This window comes from Capricornis sumatraensis, chromosome 16 (assembly GCF_032405125.1).
Source record: "Capricornis sumatraensis isolate serow.1 chromosome 16, serow.2, whole genome shotgun sequence".
NCBI lineage: Eukaryota > Metazoa > Chordata > Mammalia > Artiodactyla > Bovidae > Capricornis > Capricornis sumatraensis.
The window spans coordinates 30,030,470-30,053,784 of NC_091084.1; the positions used below are offsets into that span (position 1 = coordinate 30,030,470).

The following is a 23,315-nucleotide window of genomic DNA, read 5'->3' on the forward strand; positions in this document are numbered from 1 at the left end:
AGACCTCAGGTGAGATGTTTCCTATGGCCCCTTCCAAGGTCACCAGTGCTTGCTATCTCTTAGGGTCTCATTGGCCAATGCCCTTTCCCTGGTCTCTCACACCACGTCAGTGATGTGTCGTAACTGTGAGACACCCCCTCCACCCGCGATTCCAGTGCACATGGGGAAGCCAAGTCTCATGCCCCTTTCTCCTCCTCTGTGTGTACTTCTGTATTTCTTCTTCATGTGCATTTGTGTGGTGGTGGTCTTGAACCTAGGCTGTTGAGGGGAATAAACCAAGTCGCAGAGTCCCTAGGCAAACCCCTTCCTCTCTCACCAGCAAGAGAATGGTCTCTGAATCTCTAGAGTCAGAAGCCAGCAAAGCGATAAGCATGTTCCCAATTCATCCAGGGGGACTGGCAGCCCATTCCAGGGCTAATGTTTAGCGAAACTGTAGAATGTGAAAGATACCCGATAAATACCACTCAGGGATACTGTGACAGGAAACATTCTGCATCTCCAGAGGAACCCAGTCATTCATTCAATGCATTTTTTCCTGTGCACCTACCAGGGGATTCCAGAGAGAAATGGAAGGGGTTGCAGTTACAGCAATGTCTCAGCTAGTACCTTCCAAACCCAGAATTCATAACCAGATTACATGATTGGCACTTTGCTTTGAAAAGACAAAAAAAGGCAAAGCACAAGGAAACTAGCTGATAGTGGGGCTTAAAAATCTTCCCAGGGCACGTCCTGATGTGACTATTCAGTCTAATTTTCCATGTCTTTTAAATCCACAGTAGAGGATTCTGAAAATTGTCAGTAGAAAAGATTAAATTATATTCACTACAGTCTAATCCCTGAATCAGGGAGGGAGGATGGCATATTCCAGAATTTTTTAGGAAGACTCTTTTTTAAGCTAATTCCTGGTAAACCAGGGGGATCAGTTCACCCAAAGAGACTATCCCATCCCCCAGGTTCTGGCTAATTGAGGTCTTGATGCTTTTCGAAACATCTCTTTCAGCCACACCAGCTTGGCATCTGTGAAGAGCACTGGCCCAGTTCCCCATCTGCAGTTTTGCATTTAATTCTTTGGTTTCATGAGCCAAAGTCACAAATGGCAGACTGTGGATGCTCAGAAAAACTGTTTATTCTCCTTGTCTTTTCAAAACACCCCAACTGCCCGAAAGTCACTGGGGATGGGAGGTTAAGCCAGAGTCTCAAACATGCAGACGCCTTCCTGCCGAGGGTAACACTTTGGTTTGGGAGGAAATGGGTTAGTAATGCGGAGACAGGTGTTCACTTCTCTCTGTGGCATCCTGGGAACTGGTGCCAGCTCACACATCATATTTGATTTGCCCATGTTTATAGGAGAGGGACAGCGATCATGAGTCAGTGCATTCATTTTTGATGAGTGCAGGCAGAGGAAGGAGACCCAAATGATGTGTCTGAAAACTAAGGGGCTAAAAAAAGAGGTGCTAATATTTACCAAGCACTTGTGACGTGCCAGGTGCAGTGATGACACCATTTACTCCTCATACCTTTCTATGACATCAGCACCATATCTCCATTGTACAGGTGACGCTGATGTCATCAAGTCCGATTTCTCACTTGGCCTTCCAGGTATGTTCAACACTTAAACCTGTCCCTTCCCCAAACACTCTTCTCTTGGGTGCCTATTAAAACTGTCTCTGGCTTTTCCTAGGGAGTCCCTGGTAGCTCAGCTGGTAAAGAATCCACCTGAAATGCAGGAGACTCTGGTTCGATTCCTGGTTTGGGAAGATCTGCTGGAGAAGAGAACGGCTACCCACTCTAGTATTCTGGCCTGGAGAAACTCCATGGACTGTATAGTCAATGGGGTCACAAAGAATCACACGCAACTGAGTGACTTTCACTTTCTAGCTTTTCCTAATCTCTTGGGTTATCTTTTCACTTTGCAGGTACATCTTTCTTACCTTGTGGTTCAAGTTCTTCAAGGCTCCATCCTATGTTCTCCTCTCACTCCATACATTTTTCCCACCCCTGGATTCTAGTTCCATCTACACACAGAGAAGCTCCCTGAAGGCAGGAACCTTATCTACAACTTTGCCCATCTCACCCACTTGGCACACGCTGGGCACTTAAAACCTACTGTTGGTTTTAGATCAGAGCCCACTTTGTGGTCCTGGATGTTGGACTTGTGGTTCCTCCACATTTTGCAGTCACAGTAAATACCCTTTGCTTTCCCCTTGCTTGCCTCCTCCCTAGCTGCCAGTCATAGGAAGACTGGGGGGGTCCCAGAGAGGGGCCCCCTTTTTTCTGCTATTGCCAGTGATTTGCAGGTGGATTTGTCCTTGTGTTCCCAAATCACCTTTGATGTTGGCACAAAACAGCTCTCTCCCCACAGCCCCTGCAAGCTCATGCATCAGAGTCAAATTTGGAGGTCTCTCGCTGATTTTCCAAACTTGATCGCTGCCATCTCTCTGACCTGAATAGCTGAAATCAGTGGCCCTATTTTCTTCCCTTTCCTTTTCAGCTCTCAGAGTACTGAGCTGGCTTTGGTGAATATTGTCTCTTTTAATATTCCCTTTCATATGAGCCTGGCTTACCCAGATTAACATATTTCATTAAGGGCTCTCTCTCCCTTTCTTCATCAAAGGGTTTATGATGCAAAATATTCTTCTTAAAAAATAAGGAAGCGGCTGGGGAGATGTCAGTGCCTTCTAGTCAGTGGGCTGCTTGCTGGGAGGGGACCTGGGGGCTCTGGTATTTCAGGAGCCACATTCACTGTAGAAGGGAGAGCGCTTGGACAAAAGCTACATCTGGAGCATTCAGCTGCCTGTGCTGGGGAAACAAGCCCACCCTGCGTCTCTGATTTCCTCCTTGCATCCCAGCTCTGAGCCCACCGCAGTGATCTCCACTGCACCAGGAAGGGGTTTCCTGGATCACCGCAACCACTCACCACATCCCAACACCAGACCCTCTGGCAGCCCCACTCCCACACAACACCATGCTGCATGGGGCTGGCTCAGCCCATGAGGGCTGATGGCTCCCACCATGAGGCTGCCTTCAGGGCCATCCTCAAAGAACCCATCCCTGCTCCTTGCTTGGAAAACAGGGGCGAAATGTGGTGTCTGCATTTTTAAATCTGCGCAGCGCTGTCTGATAGATTTGTGTGGACGGTGCTATTTATCATTCAGCATTCATGTATTATTACTCTGCTGCCTAGGGCCAGGAGAAGTCAGCGTGAGCACGATGGCTTAGAAAGGGCAGACGTGGTAATTTCCCTGGGAAAATTAGCATGATGAGCAACATGGCAGAAAACCTGGCAAAGACGCAGTTGTGACAAAGAAAGGGGGTCAGGGACAGATGTTCCAGCCACAGGAGGGTGCAGTCTGGAGCAAGAGGGAGAGGGAAGGGACAGGAGTCACAGCGTGGGGACCTGTGCACCAGGCTCTGTGTTAGGCGTGGGCACATAAATCTTCACGCTCACGTATTCCTCGCAGCCACCTTGGATTATGCGCCATTGTCTGTACTGACAGATGGAGATGCACAAAGACCTTAAGTAGCTTGCTAAAGATCACACAACCCTGACACTTGGTCAACCCAAGTCTTCTGCTTTGAAACTTGTCCTTGTTCTACTATTCTCCATGCAGGCAGAAGATCTACTTAGACACACACACACACACACGCACACACATGCACACACATGCCCCTCCTTTCTTTGAGTCACCCATCCGTTCCCTAGGATACCCTTTTCAGTTGTCACGTAATTTAGTTTGTGGTATATTACATGTGATTGGAGAGTGCTCTGTAATGGTCCTGAAAGTACCTCTGTGTGTGTGTGTGTGTGTGTGTGTGTGTGTGCGCGTGTGCGCTCAAGTGTGTGTACATCTCTATATTCTCACTGCAGCTGCATTATCAGCTCCAAGGGCAATGCTCTGTCTCCTGGTTCTTTCTCTTTTCTACCACATGGCTGAAGCATGACTCTGCTACAGAATTACTGGCACTCAGTACATGCTGCTGACTGACAGACACACATTTCAGCCTGCAAGTCCCACAGGACTATAAACTGCCACACGAGCTATTTCAGTTAGAAGGAGGAGAGGAACTACGGCCCCATGCTAGCTGCTTTCTCTTCAGTCCTCAAGACAATCCCACAAGACAGGCATTACTATTTCCACCTCTCAGATGAGGAAGCGATGCTGTGTTCACGGCCTCTGCCTGACTCCAGTGGTAACGCTCCCCAGTTCCCACGGGACTCCTTTTCCTCAATGCCAGCACAGATGCCTGTCTGAGTGGCATGGCCCAGAGTAGGCCAGCTTGGAGACCGGAGAAAGGACCAGCCCAGCTTCTCTGGGCTCTTGATCCTGTGATTTTTTTTTTTTTTAACAGGTGCAAAGCTCCTGTGGATGGGAGAGTCTGAGGCTGAGTTTCATTACCCTCCTCTCTCCCTTCCGTCCATCCTGGTATCCCAGTGCCGGGGTGGGTATGATGGTTCCTCCTCTTTCAGGAGAGCCAGACAGGGTTGGGGGAAGGTGTGGATGAGCTCTGAAAATTGCATCTTCCCTGCCCATCTCTCCTTTGCACAGCTCTCCAGATGTGTGATGTTCTCAGCTTTGCCTGGCTGAGCAGCACCCCAGGAAAGGTTTCCACACATTAGAAGGTGGTCAGTGGAGGAGGGGGACGGTGGGCAATGGGGCAGCATGGGGGAGGAGGGCAGGGAGGCAGTCCCAATGAGCAGTAGGGGAGGGGCCCGAGTGACAGCCTGGGCATCCACTCCCCCAACAGGAACAGAGCCCTGCCAGCTACATCAAGCAGGCAGGGAGATGCTGGCTATGGACAGACCCGCCCCTTCTTGTGTGGCTCCTAGAAAGCTTGTGCCCAGCCTTGGGAAGCCCTGAGATGTGAGATGAACCCATGGGCTTCCTCTCCTCTCTGTGCCCTCTGCCTGCACAACTGCCCAGCCCCTGCTCATCACCTGTCCCAGCTACAGGACGGTGGCAGCCTGCTCACTCACTTCTTGGACACCCCTCCTCCCCACTGACGCCTGATGACCCCTGCCAAGGTGCTTAAGTCTCTCACTAGGATCTTAGACATGGCTAGTGGCTTTCAATGACCTTCCCCAAGGAAATAAAAGCTCAGTCCAGAGGCCCCCTCCCAACCTGGAGCCCAGAGCACTTTTTAGTCTAATAAGACTAAAAACCCAGAAACTGGGTCTGTGTGCTTAGTCATTCAGGCATGTCCACCTCTCTGTGCCCCCTTGGACTGTAGCCCGCCAGGCTGTTCTGTCCATAGGATTCTCCAGGCAAGAATACTAGAGTGGGTTGCCATTTCCTTTTCCAGGGGATCCTCCCGACCCAGGGATCGAACCCACGTCTCCTGCACTGGCAGGCGGATTCCTCACCACTAGCGCCACTGGGTCTGTGAACCCTCTGCTAGACCCTCCACTCCCTGGAGGGCACTGCACCTGGCTGGGGTTCGGCCCTGTCCCTCTCCCTGAGTCTAGGCCCTGTTAGCTCCCCATCTTCTCCCAAATCAAGGCAGCGTCTGCAAGGACGGGAGAGATGCTGCTCTGACGACCCCTGTTGTGCAGCGCCCCCTTCTCTCTGTGGCCCTCCTTCTGCACTGACAGTGACCTCGGGAGGTCTGGCTCTGAGCTGACTTTTCTCCCCAATTAGACTGTAATCTTCTGAGGGAAGGGCTCCTTCCTGTAGAAACCTGCATCAGGAATGATGAACCCAGTGCCCTGGACGGAGCGGCTTCTCAAGAGGTAAACACAGCTGTGGATGCCATCCTGGGGCTAACACTTTGGTGGAGCGGATAGTCAGCCAGCCAATGACTGTGTGCTGTGCTAAGAAAGAGAGGAAGGGTCTGGAAGGCTTTTGAGGAAACAAAACCTTGGATCTATGCTGAGGCCTGGAAGATGAGTTGGAGTTGGTGGGAGAACGGTGGTTGGGGAGGCTTCAGTTTTCCGGATTTGCTTTCTGTGTTTTATTTTAAAATTATTTTGAAAGGCTTATATGGGCTTATGGTCTTGAATTCTGAAAGTATGAAAGGACCCAAGAGGAGGGGTATGTTTCTCCTTCTCTCACCTGCACTGAAGCCACACTGGGGCCCTTTCCGGCGCAGCCCCCTGTCGCCTGTACCTTTTAGAAATAGTCACGCAGATACAAACGTGATCACCTACGGCTTGGCCTCTTGTCCAGGTCATCTGTCCCCTCCTTGCCATTCTTGCCACTTGATTGTGGGTCTCTGGTTTCCCCAGAGGCACAGGGGTCCATTGTTCACTTTGCTCTAAGTGGCTTCACAGTAGAAGGCAACCTCTTAGACGCTATTAATAGAGTCCCAAGGGAGGGGTTTTGGAGGGCTTCTAACAAGAAGAAACTTAGATCTAAACTTTCCAGGGACTCCTACCTCCCCAGTGACTCATTCTTGGGAAAAAACCAGCTTCTCTGACTCCCAAGCAACCCCATCATCCCAAACCCGGAGTGCCTAGATGATCCAGTGAAATTGTGATGTCTCTGACCCCACAGATACAGCCAGTAGCTCCTGGCTCAGGGCCTTTTAAGTTGCTTTAAATGAGACCACCCTATGGATCTGCCCAGGGTCAGTCCTGGGAAGAATGGACTGACATTTTCTCCCTATCAACTGGAGAGGTCCTTCCATCTGCCCCCTGGTTTCCTACCTGACCAATATCCCTCCCTTTGGAAGTCACAGGGCTTGTGTGTCTGTCTGAGATGGGCAGCCCTGACAGCCAGGGGCCGTCCCACTGGAGGGACACTGTCCAGGCAGGTGGTGCAAGGCGCCATGGTGGGCCGAGCCCTCACCTACCTGTTTTGTTCTTGTACTCAATATCAAAGCCCGTGATGATGCTGTTCCCGTCGAATCGCTGGGTCCAGCGCAGGTTCATGCTCCGGGCCTTCACTTCTCGGATTTCCAGCTCTGGGGGGTCAGGGGGCTCTGGGGAGTGGCAAGGGAAGGGGGCAGGGGTGAGGATGGCAGCAGAGAGCTCAGCCTCCTGCTGACCCTCTGCAGAGATCAAGGGATCTGTGCTGGGAGGACTGGTGACACAAGGGTCTGTCTGAGGGTCCTGAGCCCTGGAGTTTGGGCAAGGCAGCATGAGGGTAGAGGAGCTTGGCAGCAGGGCTCAGAGGCAGAGGCGGGCGTGCTGGGTCTCCACTCTGTTCCCCTCTCTTCCTCAGCCCCTTTTGGAGGGACCCCTCACAGCTGATGGCCTGCTTCCCTCCATGCAGAGCTCCCAGGTTTTCCATCTCGACTTTCCCTCCTCACACCTCCCCCAGGGTCCCGGCCCACAAAGCCAGGTCCCCCACTTCTGGGGGCAACAGTGTGCTCCATGGGGGCTACAGCCATCACAGACCTCACTGTCTGCAGTGTCCTGGAAGGACCCTATGGCACCACTCTGGGCAAGAGGGGGAGTGGACTGAGGCTTTTTTCCAGAGCTGTTTCCTGTCACTGCCCTTGGGTGTGGAGTGTCCCCCACTCTTGAGGGGAGTTGGCAATGAGCACCGGGGCCCAGAGGAGGGGGCTGGGGCCGTGGGGCAGGTGGGTACCTTGTACAGTGAGCTGGATCAAGCCCCGGTCCTCCCCATATGAGTTGATGGCATGGCAGCTGAAGAACACAGAGTCCCCACGGTCAGCAGGCTTGAGCTGGGAGGCAGGCGGAGGGGTGGAGGGTACGGAGAGAGGAAGGAATGAGGAGAGTCTTTTACAGCCCATCTGCTGAAGGGGGCCCATCTAGTGGGGGATCAGCAAGACCACCTTCTTCTTGGAGGGGACCCACCCAGGGTTTGTCAAGAGCTCCTCTTCCCAGAAAGTTCAATGGATGGAAGTGTGGAAGAGTCTGTGCAGGGAGAGGCCAAGGGGTTCTAGGAGTGGGGGGAGGCTGGGGGTCCACGAGAGAGGGGGCGCTGAGGGGTCCCAGGATGGAAGGAGGATCCCAGGGGTCCAGGAGGGAGGGGAGAGGGAGGGCGTGGCTGAGGATTCCATACATTTAAAGTGTAGAGCTGTCAGAAAGGAGACAGGATGAGGCTCAAGGCATAGGCTGGTGGGTGAAGGAGGGAAATAGGTAGGAAAGGAGAGGTATTTTTCGGGGTGGGGCTCCCAGACTCCTGTTTACTTCTTTTGGATTCAGATGCAATAGCTGTGGGCTCCCCACTTTCTGAAAGTTGGGTTCCCCCTGAGACGGGCATGGGTGCTTACCTTCAGCGTGGAGACAACCTCATCGCCGTTGTCCTTGGTGGCGATGGCATATCGCATGACGCGGTCGGGGTCGATGACCGTGTCCCCTTTCTCCCATCGTATAATGATGGGCCGCTCGCCTCGTGCTGTGCAGTTGAGCTCCTTGGCGTGGCCCTTGATGGCGATGGTGGTGTTGGGGTGGGAGGTGATCATGGCTGGGACTGGGGAAGGAAGGAGGTGTAGGAGGTCCCAGTGAGTGGGGAAAGCCAGCCCTGGGAGGGCACTTGCCCTGCGCAGAGGCCCCGCTACAGGCTGCCCTGCCCCCTGGCTGCCCCGCCCCCTGGCTGTCCCCGCCCCTGGCTGCCCTGTCCCCTGGCTGCCCCGCCCCCTGGCTGCCCCCGCCCCTGGCTGCCCTGCTCCCTGGCTGCCCCGTCCCCTGGCTGCCCCCGCCCCTGGCTGCCCTGCTCCCTGGATGACCCGCCCCCTGGATGACCCGCCCCCCTGGATGACCCCACCCCGTGGCTGCCCCCCGCCCCGTGGCTGCCCCTCTCCCAGGAGCACATCGTCCACGGATTGTTGTTTAGCTGCTCAGTGGTGTCTGACTGTTCTGCGACCCCACAAACTGTAGCCCGCCAGGCTCATCTGTCCATGGGATTTCCCAGGCAAGAATACTGGAGTGGGTTGCCATTTCGCTCTCCAGGGGACCTTCCCAGCCCAGAGATGGAACCAGAGTCTCCTGCATTGGCAGCTGGATTCTTTACCACTGAGCCTCTAGAGAAGCCCCATCTGCCCTAGGGAGAGGCTCTAATAATGGTTGGAGGTGGGTACAGAAAACCTCACTGCCTGTCCCCTTCTCCCCGCCCACCCATGACCTGAGCAGCCTCTGTCTTCATCAGGGGTTCTGATATTCCATGGACCCCTTCTCAAATCAGTCTATCTATTCATTCATTCACTTTAAGGCAATAAACAGAGTCCTTTGAAATGTATATCATACATAAAATGACAAAGGAAACCAGATATACCAAAGTATGGTTATACAAATAACATTCAAAAGCAAACTTTTGATATAGTTCATCACATAATATATATTCTTCACTATTCTTTATGAAATAAATTCTAGTGGTGAGTTATATTAGAACAATTTCATAACAGTGATGAGTATGAATGATATTTTCAGATATCTGCCACAGCTGTGATGCAAAAATACCTATTAATGACAGTCACAGGTGCCGCTACCACTGTGGTTTGTTGCTTATGGTTCAGAATGGAAGTACAAAATTTCAGTTAGAAGTTAGTGAAAAATAAATGCCATTTTACCCCAGCCCCAATTCATGGATCCCTTGAACTGGATCCATGCACCTTCGACAGGGAGGCCTGTGACCCCAGATGACATGCCTGAGGTCTCTGCCTTGTGTCCTTGGCTCAAGCTCTCACAGAGGTCAGCTGGTTTAGCCCCTGCTTCTAGACAGCAGGGCCCTCACAGGCAGCTGAGAAACTCCCCAGTTCTTCCCAACAAAATGCAACAGAAAACCCTGGCCAGCAGCATCATAATTAAATCCTACAAGTGCATTAATAGGTTCCCCCACTCCACCCGTCACCACTGACCTGAAAATAATCGTCATGAAACAATCAAGGCCCTGGCTGGCCATCAGGAGAGCCTCCCACTACCGTGAGCAGAGGCCTCTCATTCTTGACCCTCCTCTGGGCCTGAGCATCAGCAGCAGGAGGAAGGTGGGGCAGAGGGAAAGACGGTCTCGGCCCCAGGATCCTTGTCTCCTGGGAGGAGGGGGTAAGGGGGGGCAGAGGTAGAGACCTGCTTAAGCAACATGAACATGAAGAAAATCTGAGTTTTTCAGGGAGGTATTAGGAGAAATTGATTTTGGCGAAGGAGCATCTGCAAGGGCATCACCCAGCCATTCAACAAACACTGATGGTGCACCTACTAGGCAACAGGGCTACCCTGGGTTTTGGAGCTACGGTGAGTGGGACAAACCTGACCTCTGGGAGCTTCGCTGCAGTGGTGAGAACAGACAGCACAACAGCAGTTCCAGGAAAGGTTGCTAAGCACTGTGCTAGGAGAACTGCTCACCGTCTGACGTGCAGTGATACAAATGGGGAGAGCAGAGGCAAGGGAACCCTTGGGGGTGGAAACTGCTGGAACAAAGGCCCAGAGGCAACGATGTGCAGGGCAGTTCCCAGAGAGGTAAGAGATTCAATGCAGCTGGAGGACCGTCCCTGTCCTTGCCATTTCCTCACCAATTTCCCAGGAGACCTTGCTTCTTAGAGTACAGGTCCCCAGGACTCTCTTCCTAGGAGGACCCATGAGCCACGCTAGAGTAGACACATTAGGGGGCGCTGCATTCTCCACCCCTGCCATTAGGGGAGGCCCTCTGCTCACACTGAGCATCCTCTCCTCACTGGCCTGCTCGGGTTATGGCACAAGAGGAACCTGTCTTCTCTCTCTTTACGCTCCCCACCCTGCGGACTCCCCTCTGGGTACCGCATCCCTGATCCACTGCAGTGGCTGCCCCTTCCTTTCCCTCCTAGCATCCTCAGGAATTCTCTGCCCGCCAGTTTTTTGTTTTTTGGCTGGGCATGCAGGATCTTAGTTCTCTGACCAGGGATGGAACCCAGGACCCCTGCAGTGGAAGCTCAGAGTCCTAACCACTGGACCATCAGGGAATTCCTTCCTCTCCAGTTTAAACACCTACTCAGACAACATTCTTCCCAGCATACTCTCCAGGGTCATCTGACTTCTAAGGACAAGCAAGCCTTTGGAGAAAGGAATGAAGGCAAGGCGCTGTAATGGTGTGACCTGGGATGCCAGTCAGTGCATGAGGGGACATCTGGAACCAGTGTGGGGGGTGAAGGGTGGTTTCAGGTGTCCCCTAAAGTCACCATGCAGCCAGCCACCTCCTCTACCTTCTCTCACATGGGGCTGGATCCTGAAGGCAGTCCTGGTCCCCCGGCCCCTACACCAACATCTTAGCATAATCCTCAGCCCTGGCTCATCAAATAATGAGGCAGATAAATTTTATAATGCACGGCATTACACCAAGATATACAATAAAACTCGGAAGACAAATAACGAGGTGCAAGTTATAATGAAGAAAAAGCCTGCAGTCAGAGACATGCGAGTATGAATTATTGACTAAGGTTTTACACTCTCAAGGATGTGCGGAGGAATATTTTTCCATCAAAGATTTGCATAATTCACTCGTATAAACCTGGGTGGAATATAGAGTAAGATTTTACATCAACAAGTCGGGCCTTGCATTGCAGAAGCCTCCATCTTTCCTGAAGGACTAAAATGCCGGGATGTGCGGGTGGGGAGGGGCCTTAGGGCTGTTTCTACTTCTCAGATGTGAATGGTCAGAGCCTGTGACCTGGCACCCCTGGGAGGCCTGAGCCCTGAGAGGCTCAGCCCCTTAGGCAAGAGGGCCTAGCCCCTAGGCAAGAGGAGTCCCTGCTATCAAGAGGCTGCTGCTGAAACTGAAGAGGAGGCCAGGGGATGTTCATGACAAGGGGTGTGTGTGTGTGTGTGTGTGTGTGTGTGTGTGTGTGTGTGCATGTGAAGGGGGTGGGGGCACGCTCAAGCCTCAGCATAGGTCAGAGGCCCAAGGTAGAAGGGGAAAGGATGAGTCTTTCTTTGGTAGGAGTACTTCAAGGCTCTGTACCTGGGTGAGAAGCTGGCAGTTCATCCCTGTTTCGCTCTCCAGGTGGGGCTGCACCCGCCTGTCCAGGGCCTGTGTGTGAATTACAAAGGCATTCCTCTGGCTGGTTGCCCCATGGTGCCAGGAGCCACAGCTTGGCCAGTAGAGTAGGAACTGGGTTCCAGACTCTACTTGTCCCTTAGGCTATGCACCTTTGAGCAGTGCACAGCCTGTGCGTCCATACATGCCAGTCCTGCCTCACAGAGTCTTCCCATGCAGGCTTGTTAAGAGACAGACACAGAGACAATCAGAGACAATAAGACCTCAAGAGCCTAACTGGTCCTTCAGCCCTGAGCATTAACCGCACCTGGGGTCAGGGGTGGGATCTCTTCACCATTGTTATGGCAAAGAGCAGCGCACAACAGCCCCAGTGTTCTCAGAGCCCCACAGCTCAGGGCAGGTTCAGGGGAGCCCGTCTGTCAAGAAGAAGAGACTGTTTCTGTGGGCTCCCCCAGCTTGAAGAGCTCAGGGGCCAAGTGGATGCATTTCTACCCAGCTATGAGGTCTTTAACACAGGCAACTTGACTTCTCCGAGCCTCAGACTCACCATCTGTGATGTGGAGACATGGGTGTTAATCCCGCAGAGCTGTTATGGGGGCAATCAGGGTTTGTATATATGAAGTGCTTGCCATGTAGCAACTCCTCAAGAAACCTGGATACTGTTCCCACCCTAAGGGTCTCATGTCCCTCTCCTGTTCTGAGAAAGGCATCAGATAAATACATGCACACCTTAAGATGTCACTTGCCAGCTATTTTACAGAATCACAAAGTCTTAGAATTCCAGAACCCAGATAGCGGTCACTATCGCAGCCACTAGCCACAGGGCTCTTGGCCATTAGAAACATGGCCGGTCCAAAGTAGGTTGTGCTGTGATGTAAAGTGTATCCTGGATTTCGAAAACACAGGAAGAAAAGAAAAAGAATGTAAAATAGCTCCTTAATAATTTTATGTTGATCACACGTTAATATTTTAGATATACTGGGTTACATAAAATATACTATCACAGTGAATCTCACCTGTTTCTTTTTATTTTTTGAACATGCGACAACTAGAAGATTTTAAATTATATAGCCAGCTTGCATTTTGTTTCTACTGAAGGGCATGGGTATAGATGATCCATGGGCTTCCCTGGTGGCTCAGATGGTAAAGAACGACCCTGCAATGTGGGAGATGTGGATTCGATCCCTGGGTTGGGTGATCCCCTTGAGAAGGGAATGGCAACCCACTCCAGTAGTCTTGGCTAGAGGAGCCTGGTGGGCTACAGTCCCTGGGGTCGCAGAGTTGGGCACAACTGAGTGACTAAGCACACAGATGATCTACACAGACCCTTCCTTTTACAAATGAAGAAACAGAGCTAAAGGCAGAGGAGAAAAGGAAAGATAAACCCATCTGAATGCAGAGTTCCAAAGAATAGCAAGGAGGGATAAGAAAGCCTTCCTCAGTGATCCGTGCAAAGAAATAGAGGAAAACAACAGAATGGGAAAGACTAGAGATCTCTTCAAGAAAATTAGAGATATCAAGGGAACATTTCATGCAAAAATGGGCGCAATAAAGGACAGAAATGGTATGGACCTAAGAGAAGCAGAAGATATTAAGAAGAGGTGGCAAGAATACACAGAAGAACTATACAAAAAAGATCTTCACAACCCAGATAATCACGATGGTGTGATCACTCACCTAGAGCCAGACATCCTGGAATGTGAAGTCAAGTGGGCCTTAGAAAGCAATACTATGAACAAAGCTAGTGGAGGTGATGGAATTCCAGTTGAGCTATTTCAAATCCTGAAAGATGATGCTGTGAAAGTGCTGCATGCAATATGCCAGAAAATTTGGAGAACTCAGCAGTAGCCGCAGGACTGGAAAAGGTCAGTTTTCATTCCAATCCCAAAGAAAGGCAGTGCCAAAGAATACTCAAACTACCACACAATTGCACTCATCTCACACACTAGTAAGGTAATGCTCAAAATTCTGCAAGCCAGGCTTCAGCAATACAGGAACCGTGAACTTCCAGATGTTCACGCTGGTTTTAGAAAAGGCAGAGGAACCAGAGGTCAAATTGCCAACATCTGCTGAATCATCGAATAGGCAAGAGAGTTCAGAAAAACATCTACTGTTGCTTTACTGACTATGCCAAAGCCTTTGACTGTGTGGATCACGACAAACTGTGGGAAATTCTTCAAGAGATGGGAATACCAGACCACCTGACCTGCCTCCTGAGAAACCTGTATGCAGGTCAGGAAGCAACAGTTAGAACTGGACATGGAACAACAGACTGGTTCCAAACTGGGAAAGGAATACGTCAAGGCTGTATATTGTCACCCTACGTATTTAACATATATGCAGAGTACATCATGAGAAACGCTGGGCTGGAAGAAGCACAAGCTGGAATCAAGATTGCTGGGAGAAATATCAATAACCTCAGATATGCAGATGATATCACACTTATGGCAGAAAGTGAAGGACTAAAGAGCCTCTTGATGAAAGAGGAGAGTGAAAAATTTGGCTTAAAACTCAACATTCAGAAAATGAAGATCATGGCATCCAGTCCCATCACTTCATGGCAAATAGATGGGGAAATGATGGAAACAGTGAGAGATTTTATTTTGGGGGCTTCAAAATCACTGCAGATAGTGACTGCAGCCATGAAATTAAAAGATGCTTGCTCCTTGGAACAAAAGCTGTGACCAACTTAGACAGCATATTAAAAAGCAGAGACATTACTTTACCAACATAGGTCCGTCTAGTCAAAGCTATGGTTTTCCAGTAGTAATGTATGGATGTGAGAGTTGGACTATAAAGAAAGCTGAGTGCAGAAGAATTGATGCTTTTGAACTGTGGTGCTGGAGAAGACTCTTGGCAGTCCCTTGTATTGCAAGGAGATCCAACCTGTTAATCCTAAAGGAAATCCTAAAGTTTTGAATATTCATTGAAAGGACTGATGCTGAAGCTGAAACTCCAATACTTTGGCCACCTGTTGCGAAGAACTGACTCATTGGAAAGACACTGATGCTGGGAAAGACTGAAAGCGGGAGGAGAAGGGGATGACAGAGGATGAGAAGGTGGGATGGCATCACTGACGTGATGGACATGAGTTTGAGTAAGCTCCAGGAGTTGGTGAAGGACAGGGAAGCCTGGCGTGCTGCAGTCCATTGGGTCACAAAGAGTCGGACATGACTGAGCAACTGAACTGAACTGAACACAGACCTTTCCTTTTACAAATGAGGAAACCTGAGGTTGCACAGGGAAGCAGTTTGCCCCTGGTCATACTAATAAACAGTATTAGTTATTATAGTCTACTCATCTGTATAGTAGATTAGTAGGATATAATCTCTACTATACAGGGCTTCCCTCATAGCTCAGTTGGTAAAGAATCTGCCTGCAATGCAGGAGTCCCCAGAGACCCCAGTTTGATTCCTGGGTCGGGAAGATCTGCTGGAGAAGGGATAGGCTACCCACTCCAGTGGGAAAGATATGCATCTGAATGCAGAGTTCCAAAGAATAGCAAGAAGAGATGAGAAAGCCTTCCTCAGCGATCTGTGCAAAGAAATAGAGGAAAAGAACAGAATGGGAAAGACTAGAGATCTCTTCAAGAAAATTAGAGATATCAAGGGAACATTTCATGCAAAGATGGGCTCAATAAAGGACAGAAATGGTATGGACCTAACAGAAGCAGAAGATATTAAGAAGAGGTGGCAAGAATACACAGAAGAACTATACAAAAAAGATCTTCACGACCCAGATAATAACGATGGTGTGATCACTCACCTAGAGCCAGACATCCGGTATATGAAGTCAAGTGGGCCTTAGAAAGCAATACTATGAACAAAGCTAGTGGAGGTGATGGAATTCCAGTTGAGCTATTTCAAATCCTGAAAGATGATGCTGTGAAAGTGCTGCATGCAATATGTCAGAAAATTTGGAGAACTCAGCATAGCCACAGGACTGGAAAAGGTCAGTTTTCATTCCAATCTCAAAGAAAGGCAGTGCCAAAGAATACTCAAACTACCGCACAACTGCACTCATCTCACATGCTAGTAAAGTAATGCTCAAAATTCTGCAAGCCAGGCTTCAGCAATACATGAACCGTGAACTTCCAGATGTTCAAGCTGGTTTTAGAAAAGGCAGAGGAACCAGAGGTCAAATTGCCAACATCTGCTGGATCATGGAAAAAGCAAGAGAGTTCCAGAAAAACATCTATTTCTGCTTTATTGACTATGCCAAAGCCTTTGACTGTGTGGATCACAACAAACTGTGGAAAATTCTTCGAGAGATGGGAATACCAGACCACCTGACCTGCCTCCTGAGAAACCTGTATGCAGGTCAGGAAGCAACAGTTAGAACTGGACATGGAACAACAGACTGGTTCCAAATAGGAAAAGGAATACGTCAAGGCTGTATATTGTCACCCTGCTTATTTAACTTCTATGCAGAGTACATCATGAGAAACGCTGGGCTGGAAGAAGCACAAGCTGGAATCAAGATTGCTGGGAGAAATATCAGTAACCTCAGATATGCAGATGACACCACCCTTATGGCAGAAAGTGAAGAGGAGCTAAAAAGCCTCTTGATGAAAGTGAAAGTGGAGAGTGAAAAAGTTGGCTTAAAGCTCAACATTCAGAAAACGAAGATCATGGCATTTAGTCCCATCACTTCATGGGAAATAGATGGGGAAACAGTGGAAACAGTGTCAGACTTTATTTTTTTGGGCTCCAAAATCACTGCAGATGGTGACAGCAGCCATGAAATTAAGATGCTTACTCCTTGGAAGAAAAGTTATGACCAACCTAGATAGTATATTCAAAAGCAGAGACATTACTTTGCCGACTAAGGTCCATCTAGTCAAGGCTATGGTTTTTCCTGTGGTCATGTATGGATGTGAGAGTTGGACTGTGAAGAAAGCTGAGTGCCGAAGAATTGATGCTTTTGAAGTGTGGTGTTGGAGAAGACTCTTGAGAGTCCCTTGGACTGCAAGGAGATCCAACCAGTCCATTCTGAAGGAGATCAGCCCTGGGATTTCTTTGGAAGGAACGATGCTAAAGCTGAAACTCCAGTACTTTGGCCACTTCGTGTGAAGAGTTGACTCATTGGGAAAGACTCTGATGCTGGGAGGGATTGGGGGCAGGAGGAGAAGGAGACGACAGAGGATGAGATGGCTGGATGGCATCACTGACTCGATGGACGTGAGTCTGAGTGAACTCTGGGAGTTGGTGATGGACAGGAAGGCCTGGCGTGCTGAGATTCATGGGGTTTCAAAGAGTCAGACACAACTGAGCGACTGAACTGAACTGAAACCACTCCAGTATTCTTGGGCTTCCCTTGTGGCTCAGATGGTAAATAATCTACCTGCAATGTGGGAGACCTGGGTTCGATCCCTGGGTTGGGAAGATCGCCTGGAGAAGGGAAAGGCTACCCACTCCAGTATTCTGGCCTGGAGGATTCCATGGACTGTGTAGTCCATGGGGTGACAAAGAGTCAGACACGACTGAACAACTTTCACTTTCAATCTCCACTATTAGAGATATTAGGGAAGAGATGATTCTTAAGACATGAAGCTCTAATACTAATGGTGGAAGGTGAGCTGATGCCGTGAAAACTAGTGCTCAGGTCTTCAGAACATAGAATGACAAGCTCCAGATCACTTGTGAAGCATCATGTCTCGTTCTGGGCTCTCTACTTCACGGAGGACGTTGACAAGCTGGAGTGTGATCAGGAAGACGGACAGACTTCATGCAGTTTGAAGGGAGGCTGAAAACAGCAGCTCTTTACAAAGGGAGAAGGCAGGCCTCTTGTTTGGCCCGAGAAGCAGTTTTCCAGGGGTGTGTGCTGTTTAGGGAAAGGGCTGCAGCAGAGGCAGTCGGCTCCCCACACTAGACCGCCTAGGCAGCACAGAGAAGATTCCAGCGAGGCCTGGAGAGATGCTCATGCTTTGGGCCTCCGCGGATGTCCAGGTGTCAGGAGAGATGAAAGGTGGTGGGCAGTCTGGCTCACTGGGCAAGCTCTTCTTGCTTATAGGGGTCTGCAGCCCCTCGTCCTGGGCAAGAAACAGGGGACTTGCCTCCTCTTTCCTTCGTGTCCTCCGCAGTCTGCCTGTCAACCACAGACAGGACTCTGCTGCTGCGCCCCTCCTCCCAGACCCTGTCCAGGTCTCCCAGGTCCTGGATGCCCTCCTGAGTCACACACTGGGGGCCTCCGCCTTCGTGGCTGCTGCACTTAACGAGGCAGCCCCTTAACAGAGGGGAGCCCAGGGCGACAGTTGCCCCGCCCCATCTGCTCTCCAGTCCCCTGGTCCCCCCCTTGCTTCTTGCTCTGGATCAGAAGGTCTCTCTGCTCCACTGAATCGCACTGGTAAACACAATTGAACCCTCACTGCACCGAGACCCGGCTGTGCCCCAGAGCGCTTTCTGGGTGGAAGGCAGACCCAGAGAAGTCCCGAGAGAGATGTTCAGGTGTAGCCACCTGGAGGGGCACATATATGCAATGTGTGCATTGCACACAGACAATGTCAAAAACACGCCCCCAACGGACCGTCACAAACAGTCACCCTCACAGCCTGCACTCGATGCTTTTACTGCAAACTCACAGGTTGTGTGACACACGTGTGCCCTGATGTAGTTGTCAGTTGCATGTCAACAGCCTAATGTAACTGCCTAACACATATCTACCCACAGTCCTGCATTACAAAAGCGTACCCTCCCTCTACACACACACACACATTTTTATGGCTGCCTTTTACTGAGAATGTTCTTGTACTGCGTGCTGGCAGTATTCTAGTACTTTACATGAATTAAGTCATCTGGGGTAGGTACTGTTATTGTTCCCCAGCTCCAAAGCCTGGGTTCCAATGTATTTCTTGACCAAGTACCACGGCCTCCCTATGCCCACAGTACCCCCGATGGAGCAGGCTATCTGACGGATGCTCTGGCCTCTTGGGTCATGGCTCACTAGCCACCACCACCACCAATGACCGTGAGAAGTAAGACTTACCAGCCTCACTTTCCACGCGAGAGATGGGCAGGAGGGTGGGGGCTGCTGCACAGACACAGGGCTGAGTTCTACATGACAAGCGCTAATAGCAGCCACAGAGGCAACACAGGGCCCCAGTAGGACCCAGGAGGCTTTAATGAGATACAACTTCTCTGCTTTCCTGCAGTGTGATTCAATTAACAGCCAAGGAAACCTAATTTCTTTTTACAAAGAAGGGTGCAGTGGGAGATTCTCTGGGGACTGGGCAACAGGGAGAGGCCAGGCTTGAGGGCATCAGGGAGACCCAAGTGGGTGAGCTGCCCCTGAACACACAACCGCTCTAGGTGGGGAGGGTGGGTTCTTCCCTGGGGTCCTGTGGGAGGTCCTGGGGGGAGCTGGGCCAGTCTGATTAGAGCTTTACAACCCTGGCGCCAACCTCCAACACTAGGCCAGATTGGGGCAAACCCTGGTAGAACCCAAAGGGGCTTCCTGATGACTCCCAAGGCCCTCCCCTGACACCCATGTCACTGCAGATACCCCTCCTATGGGCATCAAGCGTTCCTGGCACGGTGCATGTCATACTGCAGTGTCCTTATCTCTGATTGTGAGACTCTCTGGGGTACAAGCACCCTGCTCAGGACCTAGCATGTATTTGTGGGAAGGATGCAGGATCCCAGGCCCTGGGCGCCTCTCCTGTGGCCTTAGAGCCTTGCACAACTCCCAAATTTCCTCCTCCCGGGCCTGATGGGGCTTTACTGGCAGGAGCCACAGAGAGGAGAAAGGCACTGGCTGCCCCGCCCTACCGCAGCGGACTCAACCCCCTCCCCGCGCTCCAGGGCCCTCCTGGGGCAGCAAGGCGAGGGGAGAGGAAATCAATTTCAGAAACAAGACAGTTGTCAGAATCCGATGTAACCGCTTCCCGTCTGTGAAATTACTCGCAGGCTGGCTCCTGTCACCCCCAGGTCCTGCCCAGACCAGCTGCTATTTACATTTTAATTTGATGTGAGAGGCTGATAGATTTTTAAAACACCAGGAGACAGCTCTGCTTCCTCTCACCCCCAGCATCCACAGACTTTCTGACCAGCCCCTCAGGCTTGGGGATGGAGTCCTAGGGCCCCTGGACCCTGCTTTGAGGATTATAAACTCTGCACCTACTTGGACTCTCCCTGGCCCCTCCAGCTTCCCCCTTCTCTGGGGTCCCATGCATAAGCTGGGTTGGGCTGATCTTTGCAGTTTAAGAGCACAGGAACATCCTTTATCAGGATGTTCCTGTTAAGAAGGTGGCCTGGGGGATTTTAGCACCAAGAGTACCAGTGAGGCAATGGAAGTTCAGAGAGGCTACGTGGTTTGTCTAAATAGTCACACAGCTGGGGAGTGCCAAGAAGACGCCCCAAGTCCCCTGACAGCTCACCAGCATCCCTTCCTCTGGTTTGATCCAGACTTCTCTCCTGCTGCCCTGGTGGGCTGTTCTCCCATCGTGGGCTTTGTCCCAGAAGTGGGAAGCTGGGTGGGAGTGGCATGGCATGGAGGAATTCCAAAGGGAGAGCTGGAAGCTGAGAACTGGAGGGGGCGGGGCCAGGGGCCAGTCCAGGGCTGGCCGGGCCTGGGGGCAGGAGTCAGGGAGCCGATGAGCTGGCCTTCTCTGTCTCTGTGGCCCTCCCTCTCTTCCGCTGGTGATTGGAGCTCAGCTGGTGTTTCTGACAGTCCCCAAATCACCAGGGAGGGAAGATTCAGTTCCCAATACCCAGAGGAGAAGAGCAGTGCGTGTGGGAAGGAGGATGTGGAAGAAAAAGGACGTGAATGCCACCAGCTGTTGGGAGAAGCCTGATAAAATGGGGAAGTGGTGCGGAATGCTACGCTTCAAAAGGAAGCTTGGGGGACTTCCCTGGCGGTCCAGTGGCTAAGACTCCACACTCCCAATGCAGGGGGCCCGAGTTTGATCCCTGGTGGGGAATTAGATCCCGCATGGTACAACTAAGACCCGGTGCAGCCAATAATAAACAAAATAAATACGTATTTAAAGATTTTAAAAAAAAGAAGCTTGGGGCACCAGTACAGGATAATCCTGGAAGTTTACGTTATTGAGGGCTTACTATTTGCTAGACACTATTCTGCATTCCTTCAAATGCATTCACTCATTTAATCCTCATAACAACAACCCTGTTTTTACTCCCACTTTACTCAGATGGTAAAGAATCTGCTCACAATGCAGGAGACCCCGACTCCATCACTGGGTTGGGAAGATCCCCTGGAGAAGGGAATGGCAACGCCCTTCAGTATTCTTGCTTGGAGAACTCCATGGACAGAAGAGCCTGGCAGGGGTCTTCAAGAGTTTGGACACGGCTGAGTGTCTAACACTTTCACTTATAGATGGGCAAACTGAGGCTTAGAGAAGTAAATTGCCCAAGGCCACACAGCTAGAGAGCAGCAAAGCCAGGATTCAGGGCACCTGTGATTCTACCGCTGATGTGACGCTGGTTGAAGAAGGGCAGGAGGTGGGGGAGCAGAAGGGGCGTGCAAAGACCGCCGCATCCCTGAAGAGAAGCGCAGCCAAACTGGGGGTGAAGCAGATGGGTCTGGGAGCCGGGACACCCAGGGGTTAGGCTGTTCTGTTTTTCCAGGTGGACGGCCTGGGAGAGGGGCTTCAGGAGCTACTCACAAGGTCTGAGGGAAGAACCACAGGGCTGGATGGTTCGCCCCTCCCCATTCAAGTGGATGCCCCTCTGGTCCCTCCTCTCCTCAGGGAGGACGACCTCAAGGCCAGGAGGGTTGGAAGAGCAGCAAAGTCACGGTATTCTTCGTCAACCCCAAGGACCTGACTTGACTGTTTCAGGAAGTCCTTCTGAGAGTCTAACTGAAATCTCTCCAGGAGTCCCGTAGTTTTCTTTTTTTTGCTAAAAAGGATGCACTCTCTGACATGTTAAAATGCTTTTCTGGATGGACTCCTTCTCCAGGGGACAGCACATGCCCTGAAGGCTCCAGAGAGTTCTGCAGGCCCTCCTCCCCAGGGGAGAAGGGAGCTGCCCAGCTAGGAGGCTCAATCTCCTTTTGTTTCTGAAAGGAATACAGGCACCCATTCACCCATTCGAGGTGAGTGGGCCCCTCCTTCCCCCCAACTCAGCCCACTTCCCCCCCTCCCCGCAAAGGCTTGTGTCTCTGCTCCTTGTTAACAAGATGCCGACAAGAACCACAGGCTGTTTGGCGGTGTGAGATAAGCTGCCACAAAGGGGCATTGTTGGCGCGTGGGGTGGTCGGCCCAGGGTGGGGTAGGGTGGGAGAAGCTCTGCTCAGCCCTGGCAGCCGTGCCAGGCTTCCCCAGGGAAGAGCTGGTTGGGGTGGGGGGAGGTGCCTTCTGGTGCCTGCTTTGTTTTCTCCTTCTTAAAGAGCCAGGGCCTAGCGTTGTTAATTTGATTGCACCCACTTCGGCTTCTTGTCTCCCCTGATTAGCCAAGCTCCACCTGAAGCATGAGATTAATTCAAATTGCATGGAAGCAATCAGCCTTGGCTCCAAGAGCTGGTGGGGAGGTGCCGGGGGGATCCTAGCCATCCACTGCCCGTGTGCATGGGGCACAGAACTGACAAACAGCGTGTGTGTTGAAGGGGGTGGGGTGCGGGTCATGGAGAACCGTGGAGCCTTTGACATTTGGACTGCAGCCCTGTTTCTGCTGCCTGGTGGGCCGGCCAAGGCCTTCAAACTCACCAGGCCTCGCTTTCTCCAGCCAGAAAATGGATCAGTCAGTCCCTCTCTTGGCTGCTTGCTGAGAAGCAGAAGCACAGGGTCAGGGGTCAGGAGGTGGGGGCTAGTTTTCTCATGTGAGGGTGAGACCTGGTTTTCCCTCACCTTTGGTCTTCTACACTTCCCAGAATAACAGGAAAATGATAGCAATAATGAAAATAGCTGATGTTTATTGAATGTTCATTATGTGCTATGCACCCTGGTTAATGCTCTATTTGAATTATTTCATTAAATCCACCAGCTCCAACCCAAGGGGGTGGGTAGTACTTTTATCCCCACCTTAGAGATGAGAAAACACTTAACTCTGAAATGAGCCTGAACATCAGAATCCTTTCAGAGGCAAAAGGAGACATTGCCCCATCTTTCTTTAATTACTCGGAAGGTAGTATTTTGGGGTCATTGTTGTGAATACCCTAAACTTTCCTGCAAAAGACCCACAGTACTTACACATATACTAAGCTTTGCAGGCCACAGGTCTGTGTTTCAGTGACTCAATTCAGTGGCTGTAGCTCTGAAAGCAGCCACAGGTAATAGGGTGTGAAGGATGGGCACGGCTGTGCTCCAGCAAAAGGGGCAGCTGGCCAGATATGGCCATTGGCCGTTTGCTGACCCCTGCTCTAGGGCTAATGCACAGGGGAGGCTGGGCTCATCAGCTCTCGCTCGACCAAGAAAGAGTTTTGGTGAGGAGGCTGGGTGTATTCAGACAAGGGCAGTGGTGGCATCCTGAAAAGGAGGGCACTTCTGCT

The 23,315-nt window shown here is 51.1% G+C and overlaps 1 protein-coding gene across 1 annotated transcript in view; it reads right to left on the reverse strand.

The window, feature by feature from the left end:
• DSCAML1 (DS cell adhesion molecule like 1) overlaps positions 1-23,315 on the reverse strand; it is a 344,836-nt gene that overhangs the window by 41,739 nt on the left and 279,782 nt on the right. The window contains exons 10-12 of the mRNA XM_068988151.1: positions 8,179-8,378; positions 7,530-7,626; positions 6,790-6,918 (exon numbers count right to left, since the gene is read on the reverse strand). Of these exons, the coding sequence (XP_068844252.1) occupies positions 6,790-6,918; positions 7,530-7,626; positions 8,179-8,378 (426 nt within the window). The remainder of the gene's footprint in view (positions 1-6,789; positions 6,919-7,529; positions 7,627-8,178; positions 8,379-23,315) is intronic.